A 24,246-nucleotide genomic window follows, 5' to 3' on the forward strand; every position below is an offset into this window, starting at 1 on the left:
TTGCCGCTGGAACGCTAGATCGATCGGGGGATGAAACAGCCCGTAAGTCTTTACTTTCGTCGCCGATGGAGACGCGATGCGAACCGTAACTATTCGAAACGGGTTTATTCGGCGGACCAGTTCATCGCGAAATTTCACACATCGCATCAATTAATCGCGTTGCACTCGTAATCGAGATATCGAGCGTTCAAGGTCGCAGCATCTGCGCGGCATCGCGAGTGACCTAGTACTCTGCACGAATAGCCTTTCATGCTGAAAGGAAGGAAATACGTAACGCGAAGACGCAACGGCACGTGACCGTGAAGCGAACAAATGAATTGCACTTCGCTCGTAATGCACCGGCATGATTTATGAAAATAATATGTATAGAATCATTTCTGCTACAGGCTGATGATTAATTATGTTATTCCATCGTGTTTCCAGGCGATGTTCCCTTGGATTTTTTTCGGTTTATTCTCCTTAATTTCCGGTCAACTAAATCTACCTCCTCTACGAGAAGATGCTCGTAACGGCGAAGCGGATGTACAGGACGTTTTGGCTAGATTAGATTTCGTTGGTACCGAAAGATGTAGCGCCAATGTGATCGCGCAATGGGCCTACGAGACGGACGTGAACGAAGACACGCAGCTGCAAGCGGTAAACGGGAATTTATCAATGTCTACGAATTCTTACCAAAATACCCGCATACGATAAACCGTAATCCCGATAGAACCACCCGAAAGTATAAAAATAGCTCGTTCCCTATTGTGAAACTTGTCAGCGAGTATCACCGAAAAAAAAGGTAGGTGATTTCTCTGCTTATTCGACGTTTCTCGATGGAAACGAGACCTCGACCTCCTCTTAGAATCGTCCCGTGGGACCGTGGAACGTCATCGGGTCTGTGAGCACGCGAGGATTTCCTCCAAGGTGGTGTGCGGGCCTTTATTGTCCGCTGGGAGGCCGGACATCTCCGCGGGAAATGTTCCCAGACGGTGCCCATTGTGCCATCGGTGTCTACCGAATGATTTCGCAACGAACCATCGGTTCGAACGAAGCCAGCTACGGAAATCTTTAGCCTTCAACGTGAAATCCGCTATGTGCTCGCGTGATGCTAATGATGATCCGCGACTACCTTGCCTCGTCTCTTTTCGCTTATTCTCTTGCTTAGAAAATCTTCTTCCGTCATTCCAAGCGACCCGTAAAAAACCCCGTCTACTTGCACTTTCTAGACTATTTTCCTTTCCTTTGGCACACCTTCGTCTATCTCTAATCTCCGGAAGGGTAAAGATACAGGTGGCGTTTTATCGGTAACGGTAAACGTCGCGCTGGTTGATTTGCACTTGCAACTAGTTCCGTACGGATGGTCGCCGCTCGAACCGATTACCATTAATTTTCAAATTAACACTGCTCTGTTTCTTTTCATGTTTCTGTTCAGCTCGAGGCGCAGAGGGTATACGCGTACTACCAAAATCAAGCCTGGTTCTTCATCTCGAGGATCGATAAAGATAACATTAGAGATCCTGTAATCAGAAGACGTCTTCGGTACTTGTCCGTGGTTGGTCCATCGGCTCTTCCACCGGATCAGTTGGACAGGGTAACAAGTTATACTCTGAATATAACATTCTCTTTTCTTCGCTCGCGTTATCCTTTTTTTCTCTTTCTCTCTCTCTTTTAGTACAACCGCGTGATCAACGATATGTTGGCGGTATACAACGAAGCCAGCATTTGCGCGTACAACGATCCGTTTCGGTGCGGGCTACGGTTGTATCCAGGTAATCAATTTTAGTCTATTCGTCTATACGCGGTGATACGAATTTCATGGTTGGCTGCCAACGAAATTACGCTATTACGCCCAAGAAAGTGCCTCTCTAATCGTAAACCGCCATTCAACGTTGTACATCTGAGCGTTCTGCGTCGAGGCGCCAACACTAAAGATTCGAAGGGTAGATAGTCTTCGCGAAGATTTATCGCGAATTAATTTGTCTCCTCTTCACTTTATTCCGTATACGTAACACTCTGCTGTCGCGGAAAATCTGGTTACGGTCAAAGACGCGACGTAACAAATGCGGAAATTTTCAAATCCCCCGAGTGCTTCCGCCAGCCTCACGACTGCAACAAAATACGTAACACCGCTTACGTGTCCATTCGTTTCCGGATCAGAAAATGGAAGCTGCCCCTTTTAGTAAATCCTCTAATTGGAATTAACCAAGTAGAGTAGTGGCGGTTTAAAGGTAAACAGGTATGCTTACCCTCGAGCTGTACAGGTTAAATCGTACGTTGGATAGATAGATCCATAGTAGTCGCTGTAACCAGCTTTCCATCGAGCTTAGATCATCGGACGTCTCGCGGGAGAAGTGCGCGACCACCTCCGTCGCGTGGTCGGAGTTGAATCGATCGCGCGATCGTCGTGAAAGTCACTCGAAGTGAAAATGCTAATGGGACACGAAATGCTCGATTTACTTAACAGAAACAGTATTCCTGCGTGATTTATAATATTTTCGTAGATATATCGCAGATCATGGCAAGGAGCCGTAATTGGGACGAGTTGCAGTATGTTTGGACGGAATGGAGAAGACGCAGCGGAACGAGGATCAAGGACCTCTATCAGCAGCTCGTGGCGCTGAACAACGAAGCAGCTAGATTAAACAGTTAGTTCGATAGACGTTGATTATGCCTTTTATCGAGGCAACTAATGGTCGATGAAATTTTATTCCCGCGTAGACTTCACCGATGCAGCCGAATACTGGATGTTTCCGTACGAATCTCCAAACTTGCAACAGGATATCGATGAAACTTGGGAAATGATACGTCCGCTCTATGAAGAGTTACACTCCTATGTCAGAAGAAAACTGAGAGATTTGTACGGACCGGAGAAAATCGGTGCTCACGCTCCTCTTCCGGCTCATATTCTCGGTATTTACACTTCTGTTTTGAATGTTCTTAACATTCGACATGTTGCTAACGACGAATATTTATCGCAATATACACGTTATCGATCCAGGGAACATTTGGGCACAATCCTGGACTAACATCATCGACATCACGGTGCCATATCCGGGAAAGAATTACCTGGACGTGACGCAAGAAATGCAAGCCCAAGTAACAGCGAAATATTATATAATTTCCATTTTTTTTCCATATTAATTAGCTTTTCGTCAAGGTAATAAATTCAGTTGAGTCCAACCATTGTTTCCGAGTAGAATCGAAAGTAAGCTATTACGATTCGAAAGTAACGATGAAGTAAGTGAAGAATCGCGAAATGCGATACCTTTTGCTCACCTTCTATTTCCATAAGAATTCATTGTCTCGTTCACTTATCGTTCTTTGTTGCTCTGTTTGCATTCCCAATTACTCGATTATTTTCCCATCCTTCAATTGTACACCAAAAAACTTTCACATCGCATCTCGACGTGAATTCATTTCTTGCCGGCAGATGAGATTATTGAATCTAATTAATGATAATTGAATCGCGTTTTCTAGGGTTACACGCCCGTCGAAATGTTCCGAATCGCGGAAGAATTTTATCTGTCCTTGAACCTGAGCGCCATGCCACCAGAATTCTGGGCCGGCAGCATTATAGCGGACCCTGGAAACCGACCATTGATCTGTCAGGCCTCGGCGTGGGACTTTTGCAATCGTTTAGACTACAGGTGACACGATACACGCTCTACATATACTCTCTCCAATCCACGACGAAGGTGATCGAATCAGTCTGACCTTTCTTCAAATTGTCCTCCTCTAGAATCAAGATGTGCACGAAGGTTACCATGAAGGACTTGATCACGGTGCACCATGAAATGGCTCACATTCAATATTTCCTACGATACAGCGGTCTACCTCGGGAATTCCGAGACGGCGCCAATCCAGGTACGGACTCGTTTCTTTATAACCGGAACAAACGACGAGTGGTATGTTCACGTCCGCGGAGACCCGCAGCAAATGTAACAGCAAACGACGCAGGAACGAGAAAGGACGCGCGGTCGTTACGTAATAGGACGGTACCGCTCGACTTCCGGTAGGCGGTTCGCTTTGGCGTTACTTTTACGGTTAATAACGCGAAAGCGAGAGCGAGAGTGAGAACGGCCGAGGTGGATTCGCAGGAGAACCAGGCCCCTTTGCCAGAGTGGACGTACGAGTACTCTCCAATCTGTACGGCGGATCGTTAAAATATTTTTATTACCGTGCATCGTGTATGTACACGCGTACAACGTTCGCGCTTTCACCGTTCCGTACGCCGCGGCCGGTCGTTCGCCCGGCTCTCGGTTATGGAAATAAATCTTAAATTCGATGCCTGCGACCTTGCCCGCTCGATTTACCGCCTCTTTTTAGTCCGATCGGCGTACCTAATAAATTATCTTGCTACGGGTTTAACGAGAGGTTCGTCGCCGCTCGAAGAAAGTGCGGCAAGAAAATTACGGTTCAACGAGATCTCTTGTCCGTCTTGTCTCCGTTCGATCCGCCAAATAGTCACTTTCACCGATGCTTACTACCGTACGCAGAAGCCAGCTTTACTCGAATGTTATTCGTTTTCAACAGGATTTCACGAGGCTATAGGGGAAGCAGTGGCCCTCAGCGTCGCCACCCCTCGTCATCTTCAGACCCTCGGTTTGGCCAATAAATATATCGACGAGAACGAAGCGGATATCAATTATCTGTTCTCTTTGGCGATGGACAAAGTGGTGATGTTACCATTTAGCATCGCGATGGACAGGTGGAGGTGGGACGTATTCCGTGGCTACATCACCAAGGAAGACTACAATTGCCATTGGCATCGACTGATGGAGCAGTATACCGGGATCAAGCCGCCTGTGCTTAGGTCGGAGGAGGATTTTGACCCTGGAGCGAAATATCACGTTCCGGCGAATATCCCCTACATTCGGTGAGTGATTGAGTAACTGATTTTACCGACGTTTCGCTTCTCGTATAATCGATGCGCGCCAAGGAGAAAGAGGCTTTCTCCGTCCCGATCTCGGCGTAACCATACCGTGATTCGGACGATCGTGCAGCGGTCGTGCTCTTTGAAAGTTCCCTTTCTTCGACCACGACCGATCTATTTTCCAGATTAGCCTCTTGTTACGTTGATCACCCCGCCGCTTCCGCGTTAACGGATATCTGGTGGGGGCGACCACGCTCCACGGTTAGCCACTTTCGAACTTTTCCGGAAAACGGCCGCTCGTTCGTTACGAAAGTCGATTCGGAGACTGGCATCGCGTGTTCCGCGTTGGACGCTCTCGTCGGAGCGTTACGAAATCATGGGGGCGAAAATGTAACGCAAGGCAGACGTTGCCCAGGGAAGTCGAAGTAACGACCAAACAGGGATGGGACTGAAGGTGGATCGAATCAAGAATTGAAGTTGGGCGTCGATTTTTTGTTCTTTGGTTTTATTAGAAAGAAGCGAAAGACGTGGTATAGACGCGAGTTCATCGGGCCAAGCTCGTCGAACCGATCGTTCGGCCCGTGAACGGCCAGAGAATCTTTGTACAATACATTGTACGCATGCGATACGTGTATTCTTAGGTACTCGAGTATCGAAGGGTATCGAAACGCTACGGTCTAACTATAATAAATCGCAGCTCGAAGAACGGCGGCTCGTTTCGCGTATCTCCTAACATAACTTTTCCCTTTCGTTCGGATGACTCAATTTTCAATTCGGAATAAATATACCCTTATTAGTTTCGAGGTTAACACCTCGAGGAAAGTGAGCGGCGACGTAACCGAGCTAATCTCGGCTAATGTCCACCGTAACTGGACTCGTAACCACCCCCAAAGCCTCCGGATTCGTAGCCGTGACTCTGGACGGAGACGGGCACGGGTACCTTAATCGGATAGGGTACAGGCTTAGCCACCGGTACCGCTACCGGTTTCGCGACTTGAACCGCAACCGGTCGCTCGACGGGCACTTTAACCGCGTACGGTACGGGCTTCTCGACGGGCACCGGGACATGCTTCTCGACCGGATACGGGGCCGGCACGGGTACTTTAACCGGGACTGGGACCGGCTTCTCTACGGGTACTCCGATCGGCCGGTCGACGTGCACCTTCACCGGGTAGGGTACCACCTTCTCGACGGGCACCGGCACCGGCTTTTCGACCGGGAACGGGTACGGTTTTGGGACGTGAACCGGATACGGTCGTTCGACGGGCACGTTTACGGGATACGGTATGGGCTTCTCCACTGGGAACGGTTGAGGGACGTGCTCGACGACCTTGACCGGGTACGGGACCGGCTTCTCGACCGGATACGGTTGCGGTACGGGAACCTTCACGGGATAAGGGATATTCTTCTCGACTGGATACGGCTGCGGCACGTAAACCTTGTGCGGTACCGGCCTCTCGACGGGCACGTGAACGGGGTACGGTATCTGTTTCTCGACTGGATAGGGTTGCGGTATGTGGACCGGTACCTTGACCAGTACCTTCACCGGGACGGGGATCTGCTTTTCCACCGGGTAGGGTTGCGGCACGGGTACCTTCACCGGGTACGGTATCTCTTTTTCGACGGGGTAGTGGACCTTCTTCTCGACCGGATACGGGATCTTCACGCTCTTCACGATCGTGATTTCCTTTACTTTGCTGCCACCTTCTTCGTAGCCGCCACCTTCGTAACCACCGCCGCCGTAGTCACCTCCGTATCCACCACCGCCGTCGCCACCGGATAGAGCGATCTCGTGTCCACCCCCATAGTCACCGCCGCCGTCGCCGCCACCGCCACCCTCGAGATGGCTCAGACCTCGTTTCTCTTGCTTCTTCTCCGCGTTCGACTCGTTCGACTCGTTCGCCTTCGTATCCTTCGTCGCTTCCTTCTCGCAATGCGCGGTGGCCAGTAGGCCCAGTAGAATGGTGGCGATCTAAAACGAAACTCTCTCTCTCTCTCTCTCTCTTTCTCTCTTTGGCAAGCGTCCAAGTTCGAACGACGAAAAGTATCGCGACGGTGGAACCGGTTGAAATTTAGAAAAGATGCTCTCTCGGTACTCACCAAAAATTTCATGTCTCACACGGACACTCCGATATCTGGTCGAAGTCCAGACCTTACTGGATACTTCCCCCCAAGATGCCACCGTCTTTATAGTCCGCTTTCCCCCGTTCGTCGATCGGACTCGAGCCCCTCTGTTCGGGCTACGTTCGCGGAAAAGTGAAACACGCGCGCTTACGCCGCGAACGTGCGAGCGAGCGAGCGAGCGAGCGAACGAGCGAACGGCTGTTCGTTCGTTCGTTCGTTCGTCGCGCGCTACGTTATACCATTTTTCTAAATCCCGACCGACCACGATGTCGCTTCCATAACTCGGTGCACTGGCGTAAACGCTATCCACGGATCCTCTTTCAGGGAGGTGAAAGGAAACGCTCGCCGTGCGGAAGACGCGTAAATGTTTACCAAGCCCCCCACCTCCCACTCTGCATTTCTATCTTATCGATCGTTCGAAACAGGACTTTCGCACGATCGTTAACTCGTTCCTTAATTAATTATTCGATCCAAATTTTACGACTCCGACTAAACGATTATTCAAACTCATCGATGGACGTAATCGGCTAGGTTTTGTTACATAAAGGGATCGTATCCCGTTGGACCGGTTAGTCCGTGCAACAACTTTTGCAGCAACTTTATTGTCAAACTCTTCGTGTTTCGTGGCACCAGCCATAACTGGCTGGTACTCTTTTCTTTCTCTTCGTTACCAGACAGAGCAATGTAGCCGTTTCGACGTTTCGAAGTTTCTCGCCGAGAACTATCGCCCCCTCCGTTTCCGGAACACACGGAAGAACGCGTGACCACGTTCTCGCTCGTGAAATCGTCCAGTTCGCGGCTGACTACATTCCGTGGTTCGACGAGGATAGCTGCAGGAAGGCGACGGGAAAGGGGACAGACCCATGAAAAATATGAAAAACAGCAAAGGTGAGATCGATACGTATTACCGGCATATCCCCTGGCTATGTCGTAACGCATCGCAGAACATTAGTTAATTAGCCCTACACTTCAAGTTGGGAGAGTCTAAGCGCATACCTCGCACGTCTTATCGAATTCTGACTTTTGTCTTCCCGGCGACACGCACACTCTACGCGGACTTGCTTTACCAACTTTGTATATTAGATAGTTACGAAATGAGAGAAATTCAATTGCACTTTTTGTATCTGCTTGTATTATGTTAGGAGTTGGTAATTTCCGAGTAAAGCTAGAAAGCAAAGCCGATGTATATATGCACACGGTCAGATTTTAATTGCGTGTTTTGGTATCAATTACGCGGTGTTGAAAGTGAAATTGCATGGAAGAGAAAGAACCGAGGAAGAAGCGAAGTGATATCGTTGATAGATTAGGTGAAATTCCGTTATCTGATTTTCAGCAAATTATAGAAGTATCACGATTAATTGGAAGATTTGTCGATATAAATTAGTATTGCCGGATACAAATCGCTTCGCACGACGGAAGAAGCGCAACTCGAATCGAACGCTTGTTTATAATAGTTGATCGTTGGATAATTTCTCCGGAAAAGTGCATAAAATAAGTTTGCCAGATTTTACCGCAATTATTTTGTATTCGGCTGCGTACGCTTCGAAACATGCGAAGAATTCGCGAGCAGGAGCTTAACGAGCGAACAACAACCGCTTCTTTCGCGGCGAACAAGTTTGTTCGAATGCACGCGTAAACGAATTTCCCATGGAAAATCGTCTCGGGATCCGAGAAAAATAGTTTACGAAAGAGTGACCAACCAAATTCACATCATTGATATAACAATATTTATATATTCGTAGGTACATAACAATAGTTGACGATTCGATCGATCTTCTACGTGTCGAGATTCGTCTTGTCGATCGAGATCGGTACCGACACTTGAACCTGATAAGGGAATGTTCACGGTTACTTCGCACGATCTTTCGACAAGCATATTAATCGGTACAACGTACGATTTTTGTTATTTTCTCCGTAATCGGTCTTCCCATCGTGTAGGGTTCGAACACCGATACCTTTGAGACGCGCGGTCGCACCCACTCTTTTCTCCAACTCCGAGGTTCCGGTACCTGAACCTTTCCGGTACTTTCACCTCGTAGAACGCTGCTTTATCGACGATAGCGGTATTACGGCTGCGATATCGGCGTCTTTACCCTTTACTTTGAACGGTACCGGCCGGTCCACCTTCACCTCGTACGCCGCTTTCTTCTCCGCCGAGTACGATTTTCATTTCTCGACCGGTACGTTCGCGAACACGTTCACGGGATAAGGTACCTGCTTCTCGATCGTGTACGGCCGCGGTATCGGTATATTCACCTCGTACGGTACGCGTTTCTACATCCGGAACTTCCCTTTAAATCGTTATCACTTTCGGTTTCTGCCGTGATACACCTAAATCGTGGTTTCTTGGAACGCGTCTCCAGCCTCCACTGCCGATTCTACTTGTCCACCCTTTGAACGGCTTTGATCCGAACCATCCGGTCTGTCCGATCCAGTCTCTGGAATCGTCCTCCGGTTCACTTTTCTCCTCCATCGGCGAGGACCGACCGACGTACGCGGAATCTTCGCTGTACGGAACTTTTCTCACGCTCGAGTAAGATTCTCGAACGATTTTCGATTCCGTAGTCGTGTTTCCACCCTCCAATGCCTTTTCCACCGCCCTTTCCGCAGCCCTCTCGGCTGCTTTCTCCACCGCGAGTTCCGCAGCTCTCTCGAGATCTTCCTTTCGAGTGGCAACGCAAGCGAGCACCATCGAGAACCATAACAGCGCAACGATACTTGGCTCCTGTGAAAAAAATTCCAGTTCCGTGGAAAACTTAGTCGCTACCTTATGATAAAAGATCGAGGGATACGAACCAACCGCCCCATGGCGTTCCAAGCCGATCTCTGACGATAGATCGAAGTCTACTGAGTCCACACGGACGCTGTACACCCAGTATTATTTATACGGTCTACGACTTTCGCTTGTTCGACTAGCCGAACCTTTATTATCTACGACTAAACGACTCGTAAAATTGTTGTTTTATCCTCCAGAAAGAAATGTTCCAACTACGTTCTATGAGATTACGACCGTCGTTTGTAGGGAGCGTGAAGTCGATCGAGCAATTCCACGGCGCAGAGATATTTTTAAAAGGAACAAGCCAGAAACAGGAAAGAACAAGGATGCATTTACGATGCACCGTCGTAGATCGATAGTTTTTTGGACAATCCGATGCCGTTCGGAAAGACGACGGATGGAAAGCGGGCGACCACTTTCTATGAACAATCGTAAAATCGAGTGAACGCGTGATCGCGTTTTTCCATTCCACGAAATAGAAAAGGTGTTCGTTCCGGAACACCTTACTTCGCTGGTTAAAAAATATTCTTCATCGTTCAAACTTCCACCTACGCACTTATCAGTTTCTGTCGCAGCTGCAATGATTTTCTCGTTAAAAGTGCAAACGATTAACAAACAAACAACGTCGCTTCGCTTTTGCCCGTTTATTTTGATTACACCGCAATTGGGTCACTTCTAACCGACTGCTATCGATTAGACGGAAAGTGTTAGTTCAAGGTTCCAAGTCACGTGGAAACGAAAGCTGGCGCAACCGGAATGAAAAATTCGCGAACGACACGTTCGTCTAAATTTGATCGTACCTTGGACCGAAATTAAAACGAAATTAATTAGTAAAGAGCATTTGTACGAAACCCCTTCTCTTCGACTAAAATAGAAACTAAAGTAGAAACTCATCCTACCGCTTGCAATTAGTAGTGGGATCAATTTTCTAAAAGAAAGAGCGTTCAACGATCTTCTAATTGGAGAACTAGTTTGCCTTATACTATGTACGTAGTGGATCGGTTCGAATGGCGACGTTGGACCTCGTCGGATTTAGACGCATCCGATTCTCCCTGCGACGGTACCAGGATCGGGATCCTAATAGGATAACGGTCTGATTTCGGTACGTGATCGGTCGGCACGTTCACCGGTACCAGGACAGGCTTCTCGACGTAATACGGCACCTCTTCCTCGACGATATAGGGTTCTGGTACCGGGATCTTCACCTTAACAGGGATCGGTTTATCAACCGGTACAGGCACTGGCCGTGGTACTTGGACATTGACCGGTACCGGGACCGGAGTCTCGACGGGATATGGGACGAGTTTCGACACGGGCACGGGATAAGGCTTGGGTACCGGTACCGGTATCGGTTGTTCCTCCTCGATTTTAATAGGATAACGGACCACCCTTTCCACGGGATAGGGCTGCGGTACGTGTATCGGTACCTTTATCGGGACTGGTATCGGCCGTTCGATGGGGAACGGCTCGGGTACCGGTACCTTTACTTCGTAGGGAACGTTCTTCTCGACTGGATAGGGATCCGGTATGAAAATTTTTACAGGCACCGGACGATCCACCAATACTTGGACCGGATACGGTACCTCTTTGATCACAGGGACCGGTTTTGGTATTTTCAATGGAACTTTCACGAATACCCTGACAGGATATGGAACGGTTTTCTCCACGGCGTAGGGTTGCGGGACCGGCACCTTGACAGGGTACGGTACATTCTTCACGACAGGGTACCGTATCGTTTTCTCCACCTGATAGGGTACCGCCACCTTTTTTATCACCGTCACCGTCTTCTGCACGTCCTCGTGCACGTGATGACCTAAAAATTGGCCTTCGCGTGGCACTCCGTTTTGACCGGGTCCCGCGGCGATAGCTTCCTCCTCGGGGTGACTGTTTTTCGCGGCTACTCCCTCCAAATCCTCCACTTCCGCTCGCTGATCTTCTATGGAGGATACGTCTGGAGGATCATCTATTAACCAGACAAACATTCCTTTACTCGCTGCGATACTTATGTATCGAAACGCAGAAGAACACTTGTCGGTAGATAGGAAATTTACGTTTTCCGTCAGCAATGTCCGATCCTGATTCTCCGTTCTTATTATCCGTGGCGTCGACAGCAGCTGTATCTTCCGCGGAGCGATAGTTTCTTTGATAATAGAAGCATCTCTGTGGTCCAACGTGCGCGGTCTGATTGCTTCTCTCGGAAAGCGATCCTTCCTTCTTCCCGGCGATAGAGCTGGACGATATTGAAACGAAGAGTATCAACAGGATCGCCGCCTTTCCCTGCAAGTTTAATATTCTATTACCCATCTGCCCCTTATCCTTTTTCATTGCTCTTCTTCGCGTTTACGTACCGTATCACCCATATCACAGGCTACACCGATGTCACACTTTACGAGATTCCCCCAATTGTATCGCTCACAATCCAGATCCGACTACGAGTAAATCAGTCGCGTGGATTAACTAGCTTTTATATACGTTCCTCGATCCAGAGGTTGCACACGTGCCAATGGATTCGCTTTCGCGTCTCCTGTCGAGAGTGAAACTCATCTAGATCGTGCCCAGATCGAGAATATCGATTTGGGAAAACTAGTTTCCATTAAGATCGGTTGGATCGTGAATCTGTAGAGTCACTTGAAACACGTGGTCCGCACACTTGAAAACGTGTTTCTCGATTCGATCTTTCACGTTTCCTGTGACATAGTTTTTACCGTTACTCTGTGGCGACCTTGGACGGGGATGCAGGCCACGTCCGATCTCGATGCGGTTCACGCACGAATCGAAAGCGGAAGAGTTGAATTTTACTGTCGCTGTTACCAGGATTTCCAACGCGGCGCACAACTCTCGAAAAGGCAAAACGTAATCAAAGAGGAGACGAGGATCGAGTTGCGTTGGTCGGGGCCATTTTATCGAGATTTCACGGCAAACACGCGATGATTATGGAACCGTGAACACATTTTCATACCTTTTCCATCTCGTTCTTGGTACCATACCGCATTAATATTTTTTATGCACGTTGCTGCTGACAACACGCACGCAGATATCTTTCAAAATCACACGAGAGAGTAATTCTTTTCCATTTTGTTCTAACAAGCCGAACAAGAAGATAGATAGCTGCATAGATTTCCAGTAAACTTGCTAATGTCGATTTCGCTGTTCGCCGCGGTCCCAGTTCATTTAAACGCGCAAAACACACTAATAAAATGTTAAATAGTCCCTCTAATTATTTAATGGCTAAAGTATCGCTCGACTAACGACTCGAAGGTACGCGAAGCGTTTCGAATAATCTCGATTAAAATGAATTGCAAGTTAACTAGGCGTTCCATGCCGTTGGCACAATTTCTCATCATCTGCACTTTCGACGTGCGCATGCTAATAGACTTTTGAAAACAAGTGGACGATCCATCGGAGACGATTTACCAACTCGATGTTTCTCTGTTTTATTACCAATTATTAGTCGTATTACGAGCAAACTGAATTGATAATGGTCTTAAATTTTAGACTATAACCAGGCCGATTATCTCGAATCGAGATCTCGATCATTAGATGATTTCACTTTGGGATAAACTGTTCGAACTCCAGCCGATACCGTGTCCCACGGTTGATCGGTCGTTGCCTCGTTATGCGATGTTTCGTTGCTTCGTTTAATTCAGTTTCGATCCGGCGATTAAATTCACGCGTTTGGAAACGTAAATCGTATGGCGCGCAAAAATGGGAATATACCAGTCGCGCGATACGATTACTTTATCGACGCTTGTTTCGAGCGAAAGTTCGAGCGAGTACCGAGCCCCGCGCAAACAGCGCTGCAACGATTCGAATTCAAACGAACGCGTAACCAGTAGGGAAATAAAGCGAGATTATACGGAAAACAAAGGGCAAAGTACCGCGATTCTCAGCGCACAGAGCTAAAACTGACGGAAGGGGAATGGCACCGTTCCGGTCAGACACAAAGACTCGAGTTTCTCTCCCATGACGATCTTTCGTTCCAAGGGAGGTGTCTCTCTCACTTTCAGCCTCGATCGAAGTCGCGTGCGTCCCGGTTACGTAAAAATTGCGAGTTCGTTCGACGGATGAACACCAAGTGCCCGCGATACGCGAGACAAGTGGTTGCGTCTGCACACGATTCGAACGACCCGCACGGTTCTCTCGTCTTGGTCGTTTATTTGCTTTCGTTTCATGTTCGTTACGTCGCTTTCAACCGGAGATTACGTCGATTAAAAATCGCGGTACATTCCCAAAGGTGGTTACTCAACGAATGCGCAACGATAGAAATTGTCGGTCGAACGAATCGTTGGTAAAGTTTCCGGTGGTTCGTGCTCGTTCGACGCTCGTACGCCGCGAACATTTCGCTTCTAAGTTGAAACGCTCGTTAGTAAGTAGATCGCGAGTACGGTTCGGATCTTCGGGGGGGGGGACATCGAGAAGGACGACGCGAACGATCAAGAGCATCGGATTTGGCAGGGACGCGTTGGCAGCGAGAAAACTGGGTCGAACCGCTGTGCACCATCGGGTTTCGCGTGTCGTCGATAGAGCATGGGAAGGATCGCGAAAGGATCGTTAAATATTCTTTAGGTTATTAATTTCGTTAATATTTATAATTCGTAGAAAACTACATGTATGTTGGTAGGTTGATAGAAACAGAAAAAAAAAAAGAGAAAAAGGAGAAGAAAACAAAAAGTAGAGGAGACGTAAGGCGAGCGGTTTTTCTCAACTAGGTATACGTACGCGTGTAGGTACGTATGTATCTGTGTGTGTGTATCTATGTATTTCACAATTGGTTCTAAATCCGTGGCGCGCGCCGCCGTATTCGCGGGGCTCGATACGATCGACCTCGGAGGGACCGGCCTCTGAAACGACGTGTCCGTGTTACCGGAAGTCCTTCTCCATCGCGATCCAGGTACAGAAGAAGGAGGGTGGCGTGTGGATCCCGTCTGTTATGCGTTACACCTAAAACTGCTCGTCGACTGGGTGGCATCGCTGTTGCAATCTCGTACGAATTTAATGGTAGCCGTGGCTACTCGACCAATCGTTGTTGTAGCCGTAGTCGTGATGTACCGGTACCGGTACGGGCACTTTAACGGGAACCGGGACGTGCTTCTCGACCGGGTAGGGCACCGGCTTCTCGATGTGGACGGGGTACGGTCTGTCGACTGGAACCTTCACTTCGACGGGGACGGGCCTCTCGACCGGATACGGTACTGGCTTTTCGACCGGATACGGTTGCGGTACCGGTATCCTGACAGGAACGGCGACCGGCTTCTCGACCGGGACTGGATACGGTCTGTCCACTGGTACTTTATACGGAACTGGCACCGGCCTGTCGACCGCGTAGGGCACCGGCTTCTCGATGTGGACGGGGTAGGGTTTCGGTACTGGCACGTGGACCGGACGATCAACGGGAACCTTTACCGGGACCAATCTCTCCACGGGATAGGGTATGTGGACCGGAACTTTCACCGGTACCGGGACCTGTTTCTCGACTGGGTACGGTTGCGGTACCGGAACCTTCACCGGCACCGGTACTTGCTTCTCGACGGGGTAAGGTTGGGGTACGAAAACTTTTACCGGGTATGGACGATCGACCGGCACGTGAACCGGATACGGAACCTTCTTCTCGACGGGATACGGCTGTGGAACGTGCACCGGTACTTTGACGAGGACCTTCACTGGATAGGGTTTCTCCACTGGGTAAGGTTGCGGTACCGCGACCTTCACGGGGTATGGTACCGGCTTTTCGACCGGGTAGGGCACGTGCTTCTCGACCGGGTACGGGACGGCAACGTTCTTCACGACGGTGACGGTCTTTACGTGTTCGTGTCCACCATCGAAATGTCCTCCGTACCCGCCACCGTAGCCGATGTGACCATAGCCGCCATAGCCGCCATAGCCGCCATAGCCGCCACCGCCGCCGCTTAATTCCAATCCACCGTGTCCACCGGCTCCGACGTCGTAGCCACCGTCGTAGCTGTACCCGTAACCGAGACCGAGCAACCCGCGTTTCTCTTGCTTCTTCGTCGACTTTTCTTCCAACGAGGAGTCTAGTTTCTCGCTCGTCTTCTCGACATCCTCGGCCCGCGTGGATGAGACCAGCAGCAAGCCGATCGTTGCCGTGTAGATCTGCGAAACCACATAAAATGAAAACCGAAGTTTAACCCATATTCGAAAACGAAAACGAAAACAAAAACGAGTAACGAGTCTCGAGAAACCGGTTGTAACGTTTCGATCCTTCGATTCTTCACCGACGCGCTCCACTTTAATCGAGGGAGATCAATGGAAACGGACGGAAATCAACGGGATACTTCTCGCATGGAAGTATCGCGTTCACTGTGCAACCGCGAAGCCCGCGTTTCCGATTTGTGCGTCGCGAGGTCCCCCGGTTTCTCGAGGGTAGACGTTCCTTGTTCTTCCTCCGACTCGTCCACGTACCAGAATTCTCATTTTTCCTTTCGAGATATTCCAGGTGCGTCCAGAAGTGAACTGGATGCTGATTGCCGCCGGTTCCTCGCCTTATATACACGGCACACTTTCGCCTTCGCCACCCGGGCCCAACGCGCCGCGTACCCCCCACGTTACACCTCTTTGTTCGCGTAGAACGACTACGATCGGCTACCACTCCCCTTTGGGAGACACACGAGTCACCTCCCCACGCCTCTCGAAAACGTCCCTCTCCTTGGGCAACAGTTTCGTTTTCCTCTTCGTCCGAGGCATCCCCACTGTTACGGTACCTCCCCTGGACTGCCTTCCTCTTTTTCCTCTTCTTCCCTTTTCCCTTTTTCTCCTCATCGCATAATTTCGACGCCCCGAAAGGTGTTTCGCTTACGAAACACCGAAAAACACCGAAATTGCAACACAGACCGGGTGCAACCCGCCCGATCCTCTTCCCTTTCTACCCGATACCGTAAGCGTTTTTTCCTCCCTCTCCTCTCGGCGGCAACCTCGACGGTTACGTGTGCACCGGTACCGGTAACCGTGCTCACCCGTGAGGATTTATCTGCCGGCGATCTCGTGGGTGCAACCATTACTCCCTTTCATGAGACACGATTTCCCTCTCTTTCCTTTCAGTTTCCTACTCGTGCCCGGCCCCGGTTCCGTTTTCTTTCGCCGATACCAGCCGATCGAGGAAAATTCAAGGATCTAACAAGAGCGGGGAAGCGCTGTTAAACGTAAAATAAGTTCGAATCAATTTCCGTGAAACGGTATGTCGTTTTCCTTGCCTCGAATGCCGATTGGTCTGTCGCGATTAACCGCGTGGGCAGAACTCAAAGGTCGATCGATAAAATTCGCCGGTAGACGTAACATTATAGAATCGCAGCTACGCAGTCGCCGAGCAGACTCTTTCAATTTCACTTTTATTGGTCAGGATCGATCTGGTCGGAAACTTTCGTGAAACAGATGTAAGAAACAACCAACGAGAGAGCCTGCCAAAATCGTAAGATCACGGAACGATCGTTATGAAACTATCGATGATCCGGTCGGGAATTGGGACCGACACATTCCTCGCTTTCGCGATCGGAGTCCGTAACAGTTTCTCTCTCCTCTTTCTTCTTCCAGATGGAAAGTAGACGAACAGAAGCGTAACGACGGACCATCAAGCGTATAAGTCCGTCCCGCGTTTATTACGTAAAGGTCGTTGTCGATGGGAATGTTGTCGTTCCTTCCGCGAAGCATAGATTTACTCGACGAAGAGCAAACTCGACCTCCCGTGGAATCGGTAAAGATCGACCTCGTTGACATTGGCCTTGAGAAAACGGTACGGGTCCTCTTCGAGATGCGCGAAAACTGGCCGCGGTTTAGACCGCTAAACCGCGTATCTATCGATTATTTTTACTAGTTCTCCCTCCTTCTACCGTTATACGAATCGTATGCGACACGCGTTAAATTCGTTTTCCCTTATATTTCGCAGGAATTTCGTCGCGGGAGTCCTTCAGTTCCAACTGTACCGAGCTTTATGCCAAGCAGCCGGACAGAGGAACGTCGACGATCCCAGAAGGCCGTTGCACAGATGCGATTACTACAGGAGTCCAGCTGCGGGGAGAATCTTGGCGTAAGTCTCAATAAGTTGGAAAGATTAATTAGAATTACGAATATATCTGTTATATGTAGATTTTTAGTAATAAGGCATCGGACAGACCGGCTGCATTCGTAAATTTCACTCATCGTTCGACAAGAAATTATTGATCCTCGAATCCGACCAAGCCTCGTCGAGATGGTTTCTTTGGTGTGCGAGCGAAAATAAATTTGTTGTCTTCGCAGCTTTAAGGACATCGATTTTTCACAATCCGACGCAAAGGTTATTTCGGACGGTGGAACGGAATATAATTAAATCGGCAGACGAAATGGATCCCATCGAAGAACTCTGCCATTATACATAGATATTATAGATGCTCGAAAATGTCAGCCAAACTAAATGCAAACGTCCTTCGCCGTAAAACTGGTCACTCTGGTAGGCGTGCAGAAATTCCATAATTTTCCACGATCGTTCGCGAATTGAAAGAAACGAGTCACGCGATAGGCTTGCAGACAAGATAAACGACGCATCCTAGAGAATATTTTCGAAAAGATTTCGATTCCTTGATCCGATTAAAGTTCAAGGCTGGCGGTGGGTTTCGAAAATTTCGAAATAATATTACAGATATTGCAAGAGAAACGTAACTAATTTGGGCATCGTCTCCCGACTCGGTCCTACTAACCCTGGATAAATGTCACTCGATTTTTTTTTAGCCATTCCCTGAATTGTCATCGTCGAATTTATCTTGGGAATCGTCCGATAGTTTAAATCACCTAGACTAGATCGGCCTATAGGAACCTTTCGTTCTCCGGGACGAGAACTTTTTCTTTCTTCCGTTCAGTCTCGAATAACATATCCATCTACGTTTATTTACACATAGGTATAAAATACCAAATTTTTCGGGTTATTCGTAATCGTCGAGCAAAATTAAGCATCCAAACATCGAGCACTTTCACCGTAAACATCTTCGCTGGCCAAAAATATCGTGACGACACGCGTAACCCAATCGATATGTGTATGTACGCGTATAAATCTCGCGTAGGTGTTTCACGAAAATAAAAAATATTCCGCGCCTTTTACAATGCAAATCTCTGGCGGGAATTTTTAATTCGCAACCTATAAAAATATTCGTCTTACGTGTCGTTCGAAGGTAATTTTTATCGACGAAGGCCTGACTAACTTCCTGTAATGCTGTAAGGATCACGACGCGACGTGGTTTGTTACATATTATGTAGGTACGCGTTGCAGTTCCGTTTTGCTACTTAGAGAAAAGCCAGTACACCCACTAACCATTTGCAGTTGGCTCGATGATCGAGGCTAATTTTTGTTCGAAGCTATCCATGTCCTGACGCAATAAAATAGCCTCGTAATAACTGACGGGACGTTGACTCGTTCCAAAGGCGATAAATTTTCAACGACCTCGTTTACCGGTTTTTATCATCGTTTATTACATAGTTAAATGCGCGTAATGAAATTTCGAAATTGCAAACGATCCAGAATTTCATAATCTACCGCCTCGGTAACGTTTAATAGGACCGCTTAAGTAGAAATTGATCGATGTTCATGTAAATCGGTGGCCATTGTAGAGATCGGTGGATCGACGATTAGGCGCGTTTCGAAAGTGCCCCTCGAATCGAGCTAATTCGGTTAACCAGCCGACACGATCCACGATCCTGGTTTTAATGCGAAAATCTACTACGCGGCATTTTCCCCTGATAATCTATCGTCAAAACCGATGACTCCCTCGAGCGAAATGACACGCGTTTCCCACACTGGTGTCAAAGATCACCCTTAAACTGTACCGCGCGTGACTCGATTCAACCGTGCATACAGATTTCTAATGAGAAATTCGATTCGTAACTATCGCTTCGCCTATTCCGATTCGCCGTGAAATTTTCGTAGAAATTTCTGATAGCACGTTTGCGAGATACATACATCCGGTCAGGGCAGGAAAGTAACGATTTCGTCGCAACCGGAAATTGTGCGATCGATATAGATTGCAAATCGGAGTGCATACCGAAATGTTTTTGCTCGTCCGATCGATTCCCACGCGAACCGGAAGCTCGGTGCAACGTGGCCTGCATCAGAATTACTTTCCAAAAAGTCGTTATATCATGTCGACCTATACCGTCGACAGGCACTTTTCACTTTCGTGAAATCGGTCCTTCGCTTTTCGCCTCTCTCACCTTTCTCGTTCGTCAACGTCGCGAAAGAAAAAAACAAGACAAAATTGTCGTTCATCTCGCTTATATATTCATTCCGCGAAGATTTATAAATCATATTCGCTTTGGACGTGGTTCAGATTCTGACAAATTGTTCAAAACGTCTCGTATTATGTAATTACTCCTCCGCGACGGAGGAAAAGTAAAGAGGCGTGCAACTGCTACCGAGCCAAGGTGGCCCCATTTCGGCGTATGAATTTTGAATAAACGGTCAGGGACCGGTTTCCCGTTCCACTCCGAGGAAAAATGCAACGTCGTTTCGCTGTTGTCCGCAGAAAAATAATGGAGAGAGGCTCGTCCGTGCCGTGGCAGGAGACGTTACAAGAAGCCATCGGCGAGGACAGACTGGACGCGTCCGCGCTGCGCGAGTACTTCAGGCCCCTCGAAGATTGGCTGAGGACGGAGAATCTGAGGACCGGTGACGTGGTCGGATGGTCATATGGTAAGAAAGTCGCATCTTATACGCGCTCCTTTCCATTACTTCTGTTACGTGTATCAGGTGCATTTACGTAACAAGCCTTCGTTTGGAAATCGGAAACGATTGATCGGGAACCAGAACCGTCGAGCCTGATTTCACGTGACAGTGAATTCTCGTGTTTACAGTCGATCGATTCTTACTTGGTTTTTCCTTCTAAGCACCGTTAGCTAATTAGCAGATATACGAGGGGGCAAGAGAGAGGGAACCGTATACGCGCGAGCACGAGCCCGCCTTTCATCGTAACTTGTTACAAATTATGCAATTTCCTACCGTAACAGATTGAAGGTTGCAGTTCCCACGTGCCAGTTACTGTCGAGAGCGTTACAAATATTCATCGCCTGACGACATTCGCGGAGAGATTATTAGGATCGCCGTTAAATTCGCGAACGGTGTTACGTAAATCAGCGCTCCGCGAATCGTTCCTTCGCAAGACGGATACGTTCGAACCGGCAACTCTGATTGATCTCGGCCCTATCTAACCGAGCATATAGGGAGCATGAAAATTGTGAAAGCTCGATCTCATCTAATAGAACGGCACTCAACGCGTCGGGCCGCAAAAGGATGCTGTTCGGTGATTTTTTCGTAAAAGTAACGCGATGGCCACTTCCGTGTTTTAAACGCGCGCGGTAAGCGTAAGGGAATCGTGAAGTTCTGACCGCGTGAGACTGGCGGATTGCGAAATCGCAGATACGTTAGTACGCCGGAGAAGGAAGGAGAATCGTGAGACACCGGTTCGATGGTTCCACTCTCGTTTCCATTGCACGTTCTGCATACCTGCGAAACGAAGCCTGCCGCCGATTTCATATACAACACCTGCGTTCGTTACGCGACGCAAGGAAAATCGTCGAATTCTTAACCGGGAAAAAGAAAAATGGGTCACTTCTGAGAAGCGATCGCGATGGAAAGCGGAGACTTGCATACGTGACTCGTACATTCGTTACGTGGAGAAAGACAGTCACGCCGCGCTTGTATCGTACAAGTTCTCTACGAAACTGATATTTTGCTCACCGGCCATCTGAGCTAAATCGATTGCATTTAGTCGTCTAGTATCTACGAAGTAAAGCGAGAATGGGAGAAAAAGTGTCGATGTGTTCCGAGACGCCACGAAAGTCACGATTCGCAGTTACCCCTTTGCTACCCTCTCCTTCACCCTTAATCCGTCGAATAATCCATCGTTTTCTTCGCGCTTTAAGATACGAGCCACCTACACGCGGATATACGCGTACAAAGCATAATCACGGATTACTTCGATTGCAGACGGAGATTATTGCAAACGCAGTATCGAGACAGCTGGTCTGCAGGTCTACGGAAGTGGATTCTACAACGATGCCTCACCCATACGCGCAACTATAACTTTACCAGGAATCTTGACGACTATTGCAACGATTTCAACAATTGCGATTCTTTATTAAAATAAACGAGGAAGGGGAAGAAGAAGAGACGACCATCGAATATCGAGTGAAAATTTTGACGAGCCAAAAGCATTCGAGAACTCTTTCACAGATTAAAATAGATATCTACGTCTAGTCCGGTTGAAAGGTTACGCGTATATTCCTTTTGTTATCGTATTTCGTTGTATGTATACTTATATGAAACTTTTCTCTCGTTGGCCCATTTGTGTAACTGAAAGAGAGCCTGTCGTCCGGGAACCGATTACATATTGCCGACTTTCGCGGCTCTCGCGGAACACGAATCGCTAAACAAAAGTAGTTGCACGGCAAAGACTGAAATTGGTTCGAAGGACAACGACGGACGACAGCTTTCGCGGGGCCTGAAACAGTAGACGTTTCTTCTCTTACCGGGACAACCGGGTGGACAAGGTAATTTACACAAAGGTGGGCTTTGTCCAGAAACTGGTTCACCCACTTGCGTAACGCGAAGATACGGAAGTCGAGTCCGAAAACGAGGCGGCCGCTTGCGTTACCGAACGTGCCACGATGATTTTATTCGGCGAAATACGTCTCGAACGTGTCCGATCTTATCATTCGTCCCTTTCACGTTCAATGCACCTCGAACGTTGTGATCATCGCGATTCTAGCGTGCAGTCATTGCGCAAAAACTGATTCATCGACCAAAAAAACAAGTACCCGTCCAAATGAAATTGAAACTGAAACTGAAACCGAAATTGAAACGATGGAATTTCGCGTTTCTAATCGCAGAAATTCATTAGATTTCTATTTTTACGCGTCATAAAGGGAAATCGCGCAAGAAGGATTTCCTTCCTAAACAGATACCTTCCATCTGGAAATTATTCAAAACGGAACCTACCACTTGAATCTTGTTGTTGAATTCGCGTTCCGGCTTTAATAATTCATAGGTGCTTCGTAATTAACTGGTGTTGATTCGACGCGATACACCTCCGGAATGTTCACCTTGAATCGTGAATTATAATAACATGAAATCGGTGAGAATCATCGGAAAGAAATTGACGTAACGTTTCTCGGCGCGAGTGCAGTTTGAATGAAGGAAGAAAAAGAGCAAAACGGTAAAAAAAAAAGGCGAGTCACGGCTCGGTCGTCAATCGAGATCGCAGAGCACGGTTTTCGTGGCCTCCGGCCATGGCAGACAGGGTTAAGGGGTAATTTTTGTTCGATCAAGCAAGCTGGGGCAACCGGCAACCGGTGATCGGATCGGATCGGCCGGCCCTTTCGCTTTCGATTTCGTTTGTTCGTTCAGCGTCTGCTGTTGCCCGAAAACTGGTCCGTCCGGTTGCGTAATCGGAAGAACGGAAAGTCCTGCCTTTCCGCGAAACGTCTGCGCGATGACTCTCGTCCACTTTCACCGTCGTTCGAGCACGCACGCAGCCACCTTCGAAACTCGTTCGAGAAAAAGCCGCGGAAACTCCGTGGCCCCAATTTCCAACGCGCGTTCACATTTTTCGAAAAAACCACACGTTTAGTCAACCGAACAGGCGTTCCTCCCTTTCCACGAGAAGCGAACCTTGGGACGATGAGACATTTCACTTTCAAGGCCACGGATTTCTAAGTTTCAAGGCCCCGCTTTCATCCGGTCACGATTTCGTCTTAATTTGCCAATCTGAATGTGAACTTTACGCTAGGCATTTACCGAGGAGATTGTAAGGAACGGTGTCATAAATAATCGATCGAACAGTCGATCGTACTCGCGATTGATATCTAATACGGTTGCAACCAGGATAATTACTACTGGCGAGGAACAATGCTTCTGTTGCGCAGTCGGCGAGGGATAAAATCGATGAAACATGCGGTGCGTTGGAAAATCGAAGCCACGACGACACGAAAGAGAGGAGATGAAAGCGGGGGAATTATGTATTCGGTGAACACGCAAAGATTTATGAACCGGAAGGACGAGGTTCGACGCGCGGAAGAAGAGAGAGCATCGAAATTCCACTTTCGTAAACGTTTTCACGTCTAACTAACATCATATACCTCGGTACTATTCGGTTCTTTCGTACATGCCTCTAGCCAATGCCAGGAGAAATAAAATCTGTCGAATTTATGCAATCCGTCCACTTTCTATTCCCTATGTCCAAATCGTACGTCCCCTGACAGACCGGGGACATTAATTGAACGTTTCCCGGACCGATGTTCACGGGGACGACGGTAAACAACGCGTGGTGGTATCTAAATACATTTGCGCAATCGTTATGCAATATCCCCGTATTTCCACGTTCCGTTCATCCGTCCTGGCCCATAATCGTACGATTCGACGCCAGGATTACAAGGACCTTGCGTCATTTTCGGAATAAGCAAGAATGTTCACCTGCGAACCGAATAATTTTCACTCCACTCTACCTGACGTACACGCCAT

At 48.2% G+C, this 24,246-nt stretch overlaps 4 protein-coding genes across 4 annotated transcripts; 1 reads left to right on the forward strand and 3 right to left on the reverse strand.

The window, feature by feature from the left end:
• Positions 1–31: 31 nt before the first annotated feature.
• On the forward strand, positions 32–21,874 carry Ance-3 (angiotensin-converting enzyme Ance-3). Its single transcript, XM_076902291.1, has 13 exons — positions 32–42; positions 424–636; positions 1,415–1,573; positions 1,655–1,751; positions 2,484–2,627; positions 2,701–2,892; positions 2,981–3,078; positions 3,460–3,629; positions 3,722–3,846; positions 4,516–4,858; positions 17,653–17,793; positions 20,255–20,421; positions 21,715–21,874. Exons 2-13 carry the CDS (start codon positions 427–429, stop codon positions 21,867–21,869), a joined length of 2,001 nt encoding a protein of 666 aa, XP_076758406.1. The 5' UTR covers positions 32–42; positions 424–426; the 3' UTR covers positions 21,870–21,874.
• On the reverse strand, positions 5,709–7,069 carry LOC143427827 (uncharacterized). Its single transcript, XM_076902293.1, has 2 exons — positions 6,956–7,069; positions 5,709–6,827 (listed from the first exon to the last, which is right to left on the reverse strand). The coding sequence occupies exons 1-2, from the start codon at positions 6,965–6,967 to the stop codon at positions 5,709–5,711; spliced, it is 1,131 nt and encodes a 376-aa protein (XP_076758408.1). The 5' UTR covers positions 6,968–7,069.
• On the reverse strand, positions 10,733–11,737 carry LOC143428653 (uncharacterized). Its single transcript, XM_076903698.1, has one exon. The coding sequence runs from the start codon at positions 11,735–11,737 to the stop codon at positions 10,733–10,735; it is 1,005 nt and encodes a 334-aa protein (XP_076759813.1).
• On the reverse strand, positions 14,509–16,415 carry LOC143427826 (uncharacterized). Its single transcript, XM_076902292.1, has 2 exons — positions 16,176–16,415; positions 14,509–15,866 (listed from the first exon to the last, which is right to left on the reverse strand). Exons 1-2 carry the CDS (start codon positions 16,185–16,187, stop codon positions 14,748–14,750), a joined length of 1,131 nt encoding a protein of 376 aa, XP_076758407.1. The 5' UTR covers positions 16,188–16,415; the 3' UTR covers positions 14,509–14,747.
• Positions 21,875–24,246: the final 2,372 nt, after the last annotated feature.

Source organism: Xylocopa sonorina, chromosome 10 (genome assembly GCF_050948175.1).
Source record: "Xylocopa sonorina isolate GNS202 chromosome 10, iyXylSono1_principal, whole genome shotgun sequence".
Taxonomy (NCBI): Eukaryota; Metazoa; Arthropoda; class Insecta; order Hymenoptera; family Apidae; genus Xylocopa; species Xylocopa sonorina.